The sequence below is a fragment of the Ptychodera flava genome, chromosome 17 (assembly GCF_041260155.1).
Source record: "Ptychodera flava strain L36383 chromosome 17, AS_Pfla_20210202, whole genome shotgun sequence".
Taxonomy (NCBI): domain Eukaryota; kingdom Metazoa; phylum Hemichordata; class Enteropneusta; family Ptychoderidae; genus Ptychodera; species Ptychodera flava.
In genome coordinates, this window is record NC_091944.1 from 16,849,280 (window position 1) to 16,864,758 (window position 15,479).

Genomic DNA, 15,479 nt, shown 5'->3' on the forward strand with positions numbered 1-15,479 from the left:
CAATTATTATACTACCACTCCTATGTTCATTTTTAGACGTTAATTCAATGGACAAGTGCTTTATGGGATGAATTTAGTTTTCATGATCATGAATTGAATATAAGGTACATAATGACACATTGGAGTGGGCTACAGGACTGTGAGTGGGTGAATATTATCATGGAGCTGTGACTGTTATAATAGGGAGATGGTAGTAGTACTTTTCGTTATTATCAAAGCCATTTGCTGGAAAATCTTTGGGTTTGAAGATTTCATTGTATTTTCCATATAGAGATTAGTAACTTTAGAATGTCATATCCTGCCATTCCATGAAATGATAACCATATAGTTTTCAAGTAAATTGACAAGCCAGGATATACGAAAATGTTAAGTTCCTCATGTTAGCATTTTACAATCATTTTCTTCATTTGTTCAATGGTAGTATAATACCAGGACAAAAATGTAACTTATTCCAAGATAGCTATGAGTCCATGATTTCAAACTTCCAATTGTGGGACTTTTAGACTTTTCATGGTGTCTATCTGTCTGTTGTTTGCCAATGCTGTTGGCAAGTAAGCATGTAGACCCAACATTGTACCTAAAACGACCAAATACCAATTATTCTTTCACAAAAAAACATGAAAAATTTGGCAGCCATATAAATGAGTTTCCCCTTCAGGTAGTATGCACGTTAAACTTGAAATATTCAAAACCTTTGCTCAAAACTTCCTCCTGGAAACTAAACTATTCTTTTTCAAATCTAAGAAACCAATAATGCATAAAATTAACTGATATTTGAAATTAAAATGGTTGCCGTCCCTATGCCAGCTCTATAAGATTTAGTTTAATGTTTGATATTCACAAAGAAAAATGGAGAAAACTTCACTGAATCCGCACAAAGAGCATATACCTGTAGAAGCATTCTGAAAAAAGTCTGAAACTTCTTTCAACCAGTTGCATTCTACTTTGATAGGGTCAGGTGACGGCCTTTTGCATATTTTTTGTCATTTTGTAGTATTTGAGAAGTCTATAATATATCTGAGCCTTGCGAACAGGTAAAGACATATTTTAATGATGTCATTCCTGGTACCTTTTAAGAACATTATTCTATAAGCGAAAAGGTACATTCACAAACTTCAAACCCTGGCATGTACATAGTAGCGAGAATTTGCTGCACACTGACAGTAATATGATGAACTTGAGTTCATGGTTATTCTAGAAAAAATGTCGGTATTGCATGACAGACGAACACACCAAAGAAAGGTAACTTTTGTCCCTTTAATCTGTTCACCCCCCAATTCCCTGTAAACATGTCCACACTCACCATTGATAACAATAGATTTGGTCCAAACCATGGTGGTGATAGGGTTAATTTTGATTTCTGGTGTGATTTATGGAACACATGATTGGTGATATTCATGCATACATGCATATACATGAATTTGTAATATGCCGTATCAAAATCTTCAGCATATAACATGAAGTCACAACTCACAACCTTGAAACATTACACTCACTTCTATTTTAATGTTTTGTGTGATCCAGTTTCTGTCTCAATGAATATCACAGGTCTTTCAACTAACCACCTTTTTATACAGTCAAACCCTGTCGATGTCTTTTGATATGATTTTTCAAGGAAGGATAAAGTGATGGAGATGTTTTGTTCACATGGATGTGAACGTGTATGTTGTAAAAGAACTACTGAAGTGATCAATAGGGCAGTAGCGGTTGCCATGGTTCCACCTCAAGTTATAATCTATCTAAAACATTTTCAGAAAGAGGATAAGGAACAAGATGGCTTTGAGCTGTTCTTATGAGAATGTAGTTACCCACAATGCACTGAGACAAAGATTCTCATAATCCAATAATGTTTCATCGTCTTATCTGTCATTTTTATCAATTTAATACTTTAAAATGGATATTTATCTTCCTCTTTTTGTTTATCAGTATTACAAATGACAGTCTATCTGATTCAGTTGGACAATTATGTCAAAACATACCAGCGTTGCTGAAACATCTATTGTGAAGGATATTTGAAGGTTATGGAACACATGAAGATAAAAGTGAAAAAGTCTTCAGTCAGAGGCCCATAGTTCAAAATGTGTGAGATACTGTTATTTACAGAGGGTATCAAAAAAAACAATCCTATATTGTTGTGTTGTGTTTGTTGTAATTTCCAGATATCCATGTTAGCATGAAACAAACTTATTGATGTAGAGCTTCATCGAGCAACAATACTCCAACCATTTATTAGGTCTCAGCATGGTTATGACATTGACATTAATACTAGATTGCCTTAGGCCTATCTGTCTTCTTTTATACAATCTCCTACTGATGTTGCACAGGTTTAACACAGGTTTTGTTATAAGCTTCAGAAAAAATCCTTAAATTTCACATTTTCCCTTGAAGGCTTTGGAAAGGAGTGTTGTATTTCTGCATAATAATCAAAACTGATCTCTTATCAAAACTCTCAACACACTCCAGGAACACTACTGGTACCTTAAAAACTGCCGAATAGCTTGAAATCCTAGAATTTTCTGTGACTTTGAGTGTATGAACCGTGTGAGCTACTTTTCCAAGAGGAAAAGGTTTTGATTTAACTTGTGAAAACTATATTTTTTTGCTTTGTAATCTTGTCTAAATAATCTTATTAAATGAAAATATTCACTTGCCAATGCAGAGAATAGAAGTTTCTTCTTCTCTTTGAAAATTCAAATCAACAGCCAAATAGTACATAGAAACTGTATTACATGTAACTCTTAATGTAGGATGGAATGCGTTCCGTAATCATCCATGGTTTATCAATAGTTTCCAATCATTATTCCCAATCATTATGAAAGGCTCTTTGCTTCAAAGTGATGCTAGAATATTCAGTTGTAAATTTTGTAAACAGCAAAAGTAAGTACTAGCTGACTTATCAAATTTCACTTGACAAATAAATTATAAATCAAAGAAAGAACATCCTCCCGTCCCGAGTATACTGATAGTATGAGATTTGCGCTCATACCTAAGCAGTAAAGAATGCCCGGTGACTGTATACCACAAGATTTTGACCAGTTCACGACATACATGTATGTGCATGCCTGATAGGGAGTGCATATATGGAGTGAACTGGTCAAAATTGAGTGGTATTACTGGTTGCTGAGGTGGTTTATTGCCATTGTATCATAATATTAAATTGAAATTTAGGTGTGAAACATCAAAAAGGGGATTTTTGTCTAGCTGAATGCTTGTGCCTGTTCTAAGCTTGCTATAATGTGAATGTAGCATGGTTATTTTCATGTCTCGACCAATCAGATCACAGTATTTGTGCCATCAAGCTGGTACGATGTAGTATTGGTATTATCACATGTGCCAAGTACTTCCTCACTTGATGAATGGTTATTGGATATTTGCTGTCCCTTGGCTCAAGGCATGTGTTCTGTCATTTTGTGAATGGTAGGTTGTCTGCTGTAAAGTGTGTACTGTAGCCAAGGGTAGACAACAAACTCCTAAATGAGCAAAGTTTTGTATATCTTTCCTCTGGTAGTAGACAACGTGACCAAAGCATGATGAGATGTTATTATTTTAACCAGTATGCCACAAAATAATTATTACATAATGGTGTTAGAAGTGCATTAATGAGAAAAAAAACTGTTTTCAGTATAAAGACGTTTCACGCATCATTTGATGTGGATGAATGAGGATTGTATTTTTTTAAGGGGTAGTGGTATATAAATCCAAAAAAAAATCTTTGTTGTCAAAGGTCCTTCCTCCAATGAAATTGATATCATTGAGCCATTTTTGCAAGTGAAAGAAACTTGGAAAAATAATGTCTCACACTCACTGGTTTTCATTTTAATGTCTCACACTTGTTGAATTTCTGTGTAGCACTCACAAATGTCGAAAATTCCCCAACTTGTGCCAGACATTTGACCCTAGGCCATTTGGATATGGGATTCTACCCATCAGAGCTACACAGAATGTGACTGCCCTCACAGCAGGAATAATGTAAGAACTGATTCTTTCTTCTTTATTGTGCCAGTCACAAATAAATATTCAAACATCTGGTCATACGCTTTACATAATTTATGTCAAAAAGTTTCCCACGTGTATCATATTGTAGTTACTGTGTGGTAGACGACATGATTTATTGATGGACAGTTAGGATTCATTTTGTATAGGTTGGTGGTTTAGCATGATAATAAAACTTTGCTACTCCATTAATTTTGCTAAAGGTGTCAGCTGCATGAGCAGTAAAAGAAGGTCAAGGTCGTAGCATCTGGGGCTATTGGTGCAGTATTTAATAGTTTGATGTTTTTTACTTTAGTTGTCACTCTGAATGGTAACAGTTGCATAGAATGATATCCATCTTTTGTATTACTGGGGTGTGTTTGGATTTATATATATATATATTATATATATATATATATATATATATATATATATATATATATATATATATATATATATATATATATATATATATATATATATATATATATATATATATATATATATATATCAGGGCAACACTAAACCTATAGGGGACTGTTCACATAGGGTTTATCAAACAACAGGATCCAGCTAATTAACCCATTGAGTGCCAAAATCAATTGTTGTCAGTTTGATAAAATTACATACCCATTTTCTTCAGATTGTCCCAAATTTTGATCTAATACTCTAGCAAATATAGAGATGTCCATTTAGTCCAAACTTGTCAAAAACATACCAAAAAAAAATTTTAAAATTGGAAAATTTCGCACTAAAATTTTGGACTAGAAAATTTACAGCACTTAAAGGGTTAAGAACAAAGAGTTGATGTTTACAATACTGACAGCCTACATCTGATTACTGTTGATCTGTTCTGCAAGTTCTATATTAAAGGCAATTTGAACCAAGCAGTCATATGTACATGAATTTGCTATCATGAAATGAAAACATATTCTGTATATTGGTTGAAATTTAAGTGAGATTACTTTATTTGATTCTATTTCTAATGCACATGAATATCGAAGGTAACACAGCTCATTTCTGACATTTGGAGAAGACTCTGAATTCACAGCTCAAATATCTTGTAATATAACACCCAATGTACATATTACGTTCACAGTGTTTTTCCAACAAGGATAATAATGTGAGTGAAAATTCTGGCATATTTCTAATGATTGAAGATACCACTGAACAGTAAGAAAGTCGAAAGTTGATATGCAGAACTTACTAAGACCGAATAAAATATGAAAAATGTTGTTTATCATGCTTTGCATGTCAGTGTAGACTAACAGCGTCAGCCAGGTTTTTCTCCACATTCTAAACAAATAAAAAAAAAGAGACCATGATATGGGCTATGAACAGTAAAAAAAATTTGCAGGACGAAATATATACACAGTACAATCATGATCAATAAAGACTTTGAAGTTATCCGATCATCTTACTGTTTGTCATGTTAATCACTGCAATGTAAGCATAGCTGCTTTATTCTTTTTTATGTTTATACTGAGAACAATCCAAAATAAATAACCATAACAGTGTCGTTTTTGTAAGAGCTTTTAATTAATATTAGAAACAAACGTATATGTAAATTTTGCATTATGTGTTTATATAGTCCTTTTAATTACTGTTCTTTGGGACATTGCTATGGGAACATGGCCCTACCATTTGACTCTAGTTTTCTGACTAGTTCTATAGTGTTCATGTCATAAAAAATGTCAGTTAAAGCATTTTCTCTGATAAAGTTATGTCGTTATTATCACAAGGCACAGCAAATTGGGAATAAATATTTGTAACTCTTTAAACAAGGAGATATATAATTCATTGATATTGCGATATAGGTAAAAATGTTGACTTCCGAAACCTGGCAGATTTTTGAAAATTACAAAAAATTAAGCGGGAGAATTCAATGACCGGATAAAACAAATGCTTTTCGGTAAAAATTCAGGAAATTGTGTTAAGTAAATTGTCAGGGACTGTAATACATGTAGCTGTATTGAAATTTATGGAAAGCATCAGACAACATGCCACGATGAAAAGTCACAGACAGGCTATCTTCAGTTATGTTTGGCCAATTTCATCTAGTTACACACTCAATTAAACAATCCCTCATGTGAAACAAGTGACTTGCTGATGCTATTTGAACAGCAAACACTAGGAGATTTGAATTCCCTAAGCTGTAATGATACAGATATGCGATGGCAGATAAGAAATCCCACTGGAAGCAGAGAGGAGTCTGCTGATAATTCAACAATAGTCACGAGTGTTATCATATCTGCTGTCACCTGACTCATATCCATGATATTCATATATTTATGATTATATAAATATTTATTTATATATATATATATATATATATATATATATATAATATATATATATATATATATATATATATATATAAATATTTATTAATAATTATTATAATAATGTTATTACACATCTATGTCATGTGTGGATACAGTATGGTAAATAATAATTATAAAAATAAAAATAATAACAAAAACTATAAAACAAGTAAAATATCAGATAGGAGAAGAGAAAAAATATAATTAAATATACTATATTATATATTGAGGAGTTAATGGATACAGTATCTGTACCTCTGATATATACAGTATACATGACTAATCATATATGCCTTACATAAACTGTGTCCAGAATTATGTTTACGATACCAGCTAGAATATTTCATTGAGTGGAAAGAGACAGTTGGAACATGGATCAAAACAGCTGGTAGAAATGATGGGATTTTACAGACATATTAAGTTGCAAAGTTTAAAGGTTCATAAGTTGTTTACCAGGATAATTATTTTGAGATTAAAGCAGCGTAGTCAGTTTTGCCTGGCAAACCCAGTGGTGTTGAATCAGAGAAAGAGAGATATTTGATAGATAAATAAACATTATTTTGTTTATTTGTTTATTTATTTATCTAGACCCTATTCATTCATGTAATTATCTTTTAGGCATTTTAGAAACAAAGAGTTCATCTTGTTCATACATTACCTTTTTTCTCGTACATGGAAAAAATATATACTTTTGACTCTATTTTTGTTTAGTTTGAGTAATATTTCCAGTTTTTCAAACTTTTTTAAAATTAATGGAGGAAAAATTAAAACTAAAAGATCTTTTTGATCATGTGTAGTCATCTTTTTTTTCACCTGATAAATGTTTAAATATGCACTAATGTAAGGATAAGTTGCAGGTGTTTTCTTGAAAAAGATTGTTTAAAAAGTACAAGGTGACTCAGAATTGCTTATAAGTTAACATCTTTGTACATTGTAGGATCTTATTTGAAAATATGTCTGAAATTTCAGGAAGATGTGAGTCAATTGTACCAAGAGATTTATTTTCAATTAATGTACACATTGTAGCATTTTAGGCAAGAGATCAATAATAAACAAGAATAAATTAAAAGTATACTGTCACCTGTTCCAATTTTGCCACAGTTACCATGGAAAGAGAAAGTCTAACCAATCACAGATTTTAAGCGGGTGGCCATCTTTTAAAAACAGCGCCCTCACATGGGCATCTTGAATACCAAGGAACGCCCCTTTGACCATATATGGGCATATTTAGATTACAGGTGACTGTATACCTTTAATTAAGAAGGTAATTTAGGATGTTACGTAATTTTCTATGGTAGCAACAATTCTGAGCAAACTTCAAAATTATCTTTGCAAAGTAATATTTAAACTTGGATTCAAAATTTGCACAATCAAAATGTCTTTACAACATCTCTCTTCACAAAAGGGAATTTCAGCTATTTGAAATGAAATTTCTATGCGAAGTGTTTTTTATGAATGGAAAGTACTTTTTTCAGGGGGGAAAATGGGTTGGGATTATTGAAAACAAAATGTGTAATAATTTGTGTCTTGTACTTCAGCTTGTCCATTCCGGATGTTATTCCTGAAAATAACGTGATGATTTATCTGTCAACGTGTGAAACTGGAACACTGCCATCTATACATCAGTTATTCACCGACTCCACTGAAACTCATATAAGAGACATTTCCTCAAAATCTGCCCACAGTGTAAGGGATGGTTTTAGGGGATTTTGCATGAACATTTGATGTACTGTTTTCCAAATGTGTTAGGAGAGAAGCTTTAAATTTTTATGTCATATATTATAGCCATCACGGGAGTCGATGGCAACTGCTTCCATCACAACAACATGTAAAATGCGAGATCTCTTGTTGACGTGCATGTTCTTGTGAAAGCCCTGAAGAGATATTTTCGCTAACCATGGTTCGGAAGAAATCACCTGAAAGCAAACAGGCTCACAGGAACTCTTGAAGAACCGACCTTTTGTACTGTTTTCTGTGATATTTAAACCACAGATGTCTGTTGTAAGGCAGGCCTTTGACGTAGGATGACATCAATGTACCGCTCAATTGGGCAAGGTCAGTTGTACTGTAATGTTCACTGAGAGTGTCGGTAGAACTAGGAAATGGGTAGAACGGCAAGTGCAGAAAATGAACAAAGCCACGAAATGATCACAGTCTCCAAACCTGCAGATAAAAAGCAGTGTTTTGCCCACATAATGACTTATTTAGAGACACATTGCTGGCTCCATTGATATCACAGGTATTCCCTAAAGGGTGTCACATTGATAAACGCCAAGTTGATACTGCAATTTGCTGGGCTTTCGTAAGTAAAACACAAGTGCTCCACCATCGCTTACATTGTGGGCAGATTTTGAGGAAATGTCTCTTAGATGAGTTTCAGTGGAGTCGGTGAATAACTGATGTGTAGATGGCAGTGTTCCAGTTTCACTCATAGACAGATAAAATCGTCACGTTTATTTTCAGGAATGAACATCAGGAATGGACAAGCTGAAGTACAAGACACAAATTAAAAATAAATTATCATGAGCATAATCTTTTTCATATAAAATCTGTTATTCCACAAAATAAATCACTCAGTAAATTAATTTTTTCTCCGTCAGCTCTTAAGGAAATGTAGTACATTCACCTACCGTCTTGGTTTAATGAAAACATGAGAAATATTTGTGTGAAGGTACAAACACCGGAGATATTGAGCAAAGTAAATAGCTGCCACTTTCTTAAAAACATGATAATATGATTTTCCAATGCGGGAGATTGACACTCAAGTAGATTTTATCTAGTTGCTACACTGCATCTGAGGCTATTAAATATTCATGAGAGAGTGATGCTGGGTTCGGCCCACTTGACCATATATGAGCTGTATGAAGCTATTTATGAGCCTAACACATGTGAGTCTCTCTCATAGATTCACCGCCAGCCCTTTCAGTAAATTACTGACGCACAAAGTAAAAGTAAGGGGCTCACCGTCAAGTGAATTAAGTTGCCAGTTCAAAACAGCTGCTCTTTCTCTGTACTATACACTCCGGTGTCGAGTAAATTTAACCAAGTTCTGCTCTCTTTGATCCGTACATTTTTCTCATCAGGGTAACGGACTTCAGAGTTTTGTGCTGTGCAGTGCTGTGCTGGCAAAGGTTTAGGAGCGTTCAACTCACTGGGAAAACTGTACATGTGCTGTGGAATTCTCTCCAGCAAAAGTTGGCTTTAGCTGAGGTCGCAGAATGACAGTTCCAACCCACAACACATCGTATTCTTCATCTGCCTTGATGCTGGCTGGTGGGGGATTTCCCAACACCACAGCGGGAGCAAGCACACAGGATTTCAACCCAATCCTAAATGAAGGGATGGAAACAGGGCATCCGGAGATGTCACCGATCATGGTGACTGGCTTGCCGCGTAAGGTTGCTTCGATGATTTTTGCAATAGCCAATGTCACGTTGGAAAATGAAACTCAACCACCCTTGGAACAACAGATTGGGCCGCCACACTTTGGATATTCTCTGATCATACCTTTTGTGGTGGTCATCATGGGCCTCTCAATACTTGGCCTCCTGGGCAACCTGTTCACAATCATTGTAATTGTCCGCAACCGCAACATGAGAACAACGACTAACTATTATCTCTTAAGTTTGGCTGTGTCAGACTTTTTAGTCTTTGTTCTAACCAGTCCAGTGGAAATTGCCTCGATATTCCAAATCTATCCGTGGGTTTTTGGTGAGTTTCTCTGCTGGACCCGGTATTACTTCATCGAGGCCTGCACGTACACGACAGTGCTCAACATCACCACGTTCACGGTGGAGCGGTACATCGCGATATGCCACCCAATCAAAGCCAAGACGATGATTAAGAAGTCCAGAGTCACCAAGATGATTCTTCTCATCTGGTTTGTGTCTTTTACAATTGCCATTCCCGCTGGCACGGCATTCACAGTGCAAGTCCTTGTGCCAGCGGAGCCCAAACTGTCACTCATGTGTTACTACCGAACAAGTGCCGATGAGAACATGTTGGATAAATTTTACATCTACAGCGCATTAGTACTGTTCGTGATACCAATGACTCTCATTAGTATCCTGTACAGTCTAATTGCCAAAGTGTTGTCGCGAAATGAGATAACAGACGGACATCGAAATCTAAGTTTCAAGCGTCGGAACGGCAGACTGAAGAGCAGTTTTCGCATAGATGCTGCAGTCAAAACCAGAAAACAAGTTGTCAAGATGCTGGGTGAGTATTATGATCTTCATAACTGTCTTAAAAATGTTTTATAGTCGCTGGAATACTGCTCTGTACATGTGACTGTGTGTGGCCCATGCACTAGTGAACTTTACACTGTCCATTAAAATCCTTATATTATGTATGAGTGCATCTGTCTCTGTGTCTCCGAAGAAACATCAGAACCCGCAATGTTTGCATGCTTTATATATGTTATGCAAATTTTTATGCCAGTAAGGAAGGTGTGAATATCAGACGAAATTTCTTCATTATTATAGATGTGTGCTGAAAAGATAATTGGAACACTTTTTCACATCTGAACCTGTCGGTAGAAAGACATAAAAAAGTATTGCTACACATGTACAGTAAGAAGCATCTGAATATATTTTGGTAAATGTTGTGTATGTGTACGTAAAGGTTGTCACCTGCAATAATGGTGATTTTATACTTGTGTGTGACAGATCACAGTGCTGTATTTTTGTCATCTATCATTGGCAGCAAAATGATATACATTTGCAGTTGTTGGAAAGCAGTATCACTGGCAGACTTTTTGTAACCTTGCAACAGATGAATGTATCATGAATGCGGCGTGTACTTTTTGAAACCTCACCTTTTGCTAAATATGAAGAATTAATCCAAATGTCTCGTTTCCTATCTGTCAAAATTTCACACAAAAGAGCAGCTGGCTGCATACTTTTTGACTGATCATTGGTTAGTTGACATATTGCATTCTCTGATCGTCATTGTTTTTCTCCTGCTAAAAAACCAGCAAATGTCACGGGCATAAATTTTCACACAAACCACTCAAGTTTCTTCTAGACGTTAGTCAGTAGTGCCTGCGTGAGGGCAGTGTTCTATTTTTGAAACCAGCCAGCTACCGTGTAGTTTTCAGTAAGATCGCTCACAATGATGCAAATCACGTTACAACTATTAAAAAAATCTTGCTAAGAATCAGTAACGGTGCGGTCTTTGCGCGTTCTATCAGTGGAGCAATCTTCCTGTTTATGAAGGTGGTTTATGTCTTTCTCTTTTTACAGAACACTGAATGAAAAAAAATCAAAATTGGTAAATTAAAATTTATTATGGTGTTGTATTGAACACATATTTTTACATATGAAAATGATTTACAGTGTAGATTAATGAAAGTGTTTACCAAAGACTGTCAGACGATCATAAATTTTGTAATTATTTCAATAATTTCAATGGCATCAAAGTGCCGTCATTCATTCATTGTAACAGTCCGCTACCAGTTTATGTTGTGAAGACATGGGAATGATCTAATAATTAACCTATTATCTTGTCGTAAATCAATTAAGAACAGTGGGTAGCATCCGGGGAATGTCCAGCGGATCATGCAATATGCTTTCATGCAAATGCTACTATAAAAATTTCACACGGGTTGAAGCCTTGGCAATTTTTTTGTAGCATTGCATGATTTTATAGTACACAGTTTCTAGCATAAATCATTCCACAATTTTTTTTTTAATGAAAGTCCAACCATTCCTTTAAATTTCTCACCGCAGATAAAGATCTTTTAATGTTAGACTTTCCAAGTTTATCTCTTACTTTTACCATAAATCAGTACCTTTGTTCAGAATCAAATTTATGCGATAAGACCTTGTCTTAGAATCTTTACGAAAAATCTCTAATCTAAGGTGAACTACATTGATCAAATTCTATTTTTCTGCACATATGGAAATTGTGCTTTTGATGTTTTTAGTCTCAATGTCAGCAACATGAAGCTTTAGTAGGTGGATGTTTGGCGGCGTCCGGCATCGGGCATTTGGTATCCATCAACTTATTACATTCCAGGCTTCTCCTTCAAAACAGCCTGTCCGATTCCTTTAATATTTTGAGTACAGGTCCCCAGGGATGACCTGAATCAGATTTGTTCAACTTGTGGTGAAATATACAAATCTATATTTTTAAGGCAATTTTTGTCGTTTTTGGTCAAAAATGTTTTACAAATCTTCTTCTTTGAAACTGCTCATCAGAGAGCTTTAATATTTGGGAGATAGGTCGCTAGGGATGACTTTTTCCAGATTTGTTCAAATTGTACAAAAATATGCAAATTTGTATTTTTGAGGCAATTTTTTATCATTTTTGATCAGAATTTTTTCACAAAAACAGCTCGTCTGATAGCTTTTATATTTAGTATACATTCAAAGGGATGATCTAAATGTGATATATTAAAATTATGATGAAATCTGCAATTTTACATATTTAAAGCAAATTTGCCAATTTTGGTCAAAAAATTTGTTTATCAAAAAAACCTCATCTGATAGCTTTGATATTTGGTAGACATATTTCTGGGGATGATCTTGATGTGATATGTTCAAATTATTATAAAATCTTTACTTGTGTTGATTTTTGCAGCTATTTTTGCATCTTTTGTCTGGCCATCCTGAAGTTAGCTATTAAAGATTTCCACCTTCATCAAAACATGTGTCACAAATACATGTAGTTAGTCTCTACATAATACAGCAAAGCTCTATCGACCGTTAGGTCACTTGTAACGGATTTTGAGAGTCAAATTTGAACCTGGAAAGGTTTGCTTGGATCATTTTGAGCACGTAAATTGGAGGTTATGAGCTCAGGGCTGTGACATGGATGCAATGACAATTCCTGTCCTACAGGCTTCATGCATGATGCACTGGACACATATTTGACAATCTACATTGAAAACAGTACGTCAATTATTGCCAAAAGTGTTGATATAGCCATTGAGTTGATAAAAAAGTCATTTTTAGTCATTCATGGATAATTCAGGTCAAAATTACAAAATTTTTATCTGTACAATAAGTAAACAGCTCAGCTATCTGGCACTGTTAGTTGCCATAGTAACTCCAATGGCAATACACCGTTCAGACTTTGGTCAAATCGTGCAATTTTTTGTCCATGTGAATTCATTGTATATATATTTGAGCAACAATCAGTTTCTCTCTGAAGAAAAGTGAATATCCATGAATTAATACAGTAAACATGTATTGCATTAGAAGTCTGTTTTTCAAATAAAAATCTTCAGTAAGGGATAAAATCAATACAGATTTGCAAGTTGTTATGGCCTTTGCTTACCTTTAACCTCTTTACCACAATGGTTTGGCCCAAACCTACTGTTTTCAACGGTAAATATGGACCTGTTCACAAGGAATTTGGGGTGAACTGGTTAATGTTACTGGGAATGATGAAGGGAGAAAATTTTACTTAAGCAAGGGAGGTTAAATGCTCTGATTATTTTCCAATTGAAAACAAAACTGACATTTCAAGTCATGCTGACCTGTGCAATTAGGGTCAAGGTTACCATTACTTCGTTCTGCGTATGACGTGGGTAGAAGTTGATGAACGGAGCTTAAGTGCTGGTGTGATTTCAGCGTCTGAGTGAGTGATTTCAAACACACCATTGGATACAGATTACAGGTGTAAACAAGTGAAGTTCAACATTATTCAAACTGTAGGTTCATGTATGTATATATCAGCTAGGCACTGCCAAAGGAGTACTCAACTAGAATAGGTGTTTGCGTTTACCAAAATAAAAAAAAAGAATATAACTGCTTGCTGAAAAGAAGATAGCGAAAGTAAGGCATTGTAAAGATGTTGTTCAAATAATGTACAATATGAGCAATGTGAAATATTTTATAGAAAATATTACATATCATTGTCATCTGAAACAAATAAAATTAAACTTCGTTATCACAAAAATCTATTCTTTCTTGTTACTCCCACAAGGCCTACAATTTTCCGGCTGATATGTCAAATTTCCAGTAAACTGTGAATCCCCGTGACATTACTGTCTGCCCCTCTATTGATTTGTTCTCCTGTCAATTTATATACGGTACTTTGTTTTTGAAATATTAAAATTAAGGTAAAACTATAGATTTTAATATCTTTTGAGATGTAAAGAGCAGAAAACGCCTTTTAAGGAAGTTTAATGTTTACAACACCAGTCACAAAATATTAAACAGCTGAATAGTTGTAATGTTTGGTGATAAAATAAAAGTAGATTATCTTTTTCTTCTTCTATAATATATGGTAAAATGCTATGTTAGCCTTGCAACATATCACATTGTGTACAATGTGATATCACATTGTGTATATTGTTATATCACATTGTGTGTAATGTGATATTATATTGTGTATAATGTGATATATTGTGTATAATGTGATAGTATTTTGTGTATAATTTGATAACAAATTGTGCACAATGTGATATATTATTGTTGATAACAGCTTTTAGTCCAGACAAAAATTCAGTAATCGTACAAGCAGTGGTGCAAGTGTTTCTGTATGGTGTGGAATTAGAAATCTAAACTGCATACTACCTTTAGCAAAATCAATGGAAAAAATTACATAAAAGTTACATACAAAGGAGTTTCAATTTTACTGTGAACAGTAACAGCAGACTTTTAGTCCTTTGTTTTACTCTGCCAGTTACGATGGGCTGTCACTGCTACTCTGTCATGTGACTTGCAGATCTCAGTATTTTCAGTGTAGGCTTGCATGAAGATCCCATTAAATTTTTCAACCATGGGTTATCACCATTCCCTGGCGTCAGTGTAGGCTGTATTTGATCTCAACTGACTGCACAGAGAAATCCGCAAAACGTGTGTACATGTAGTTTGGGTGATTTTGGGCGTGACAAGCAGCTTCATTCCAGCTAGTACATGTAATGGTGATTAAAATTCCAGTTTATTGGCAAAAAAAAATCACATGAAACTATACCAATATATATGCATAGTTAAACAGAGCTGGTATAGAATACGGAAAATGTCATCTTTTGCCAACCATTTTAGATTCCATATTCAGTGTCTGATTTGATGTTCTCCTCAGCAGACTTGTAGACTGCAATACAATATTGTTCAGTGAAATTCCAGTATTCTTATATTGGTGAAACTTAAAAATCCATCTACCGGTATTATCTTATTAACTTACACAGCAGCTATTGGGTAGCTGTTTTAAAACCTTTGCAGAATTCTGTGA

The 15,479-nt window shown here is 34.6% G+C and overlaps 2 protein-coding genes across 2 annotated transcripts in view; both read left to right on the forward strand.

Annotated features, from left to right (window-relative positions):
- LOC139115626 (HCLS1-binding protein 3-like) overlaps positions 1–15,479 on the forward strand; it is a 242,532-nt gene that overhangs the window by 123,965 nt on the left and 103,088 nt on the right. The window lies entirely within an intron of this gene.
- LOC139115625 (growth hormone secretagogue receptor type 1-like) overlaps positions 9,235–15,479 on the forward strand; it is a 97,084-nt gene continuing 90,839 nt past the window's right edge. Inside the window, exon 1 of the mRNA XM_070677892.1 lies at positions 9,235–10,514. Coding sequence (XP_070533993.1) covers positions 9,515–10,514 — 1,000 coding nt within the window. The 5' untranslated portion in view covers positions 9,235–9,514. The remainder of the gene's footprint in view (positions 10,515–15,479) is intronic.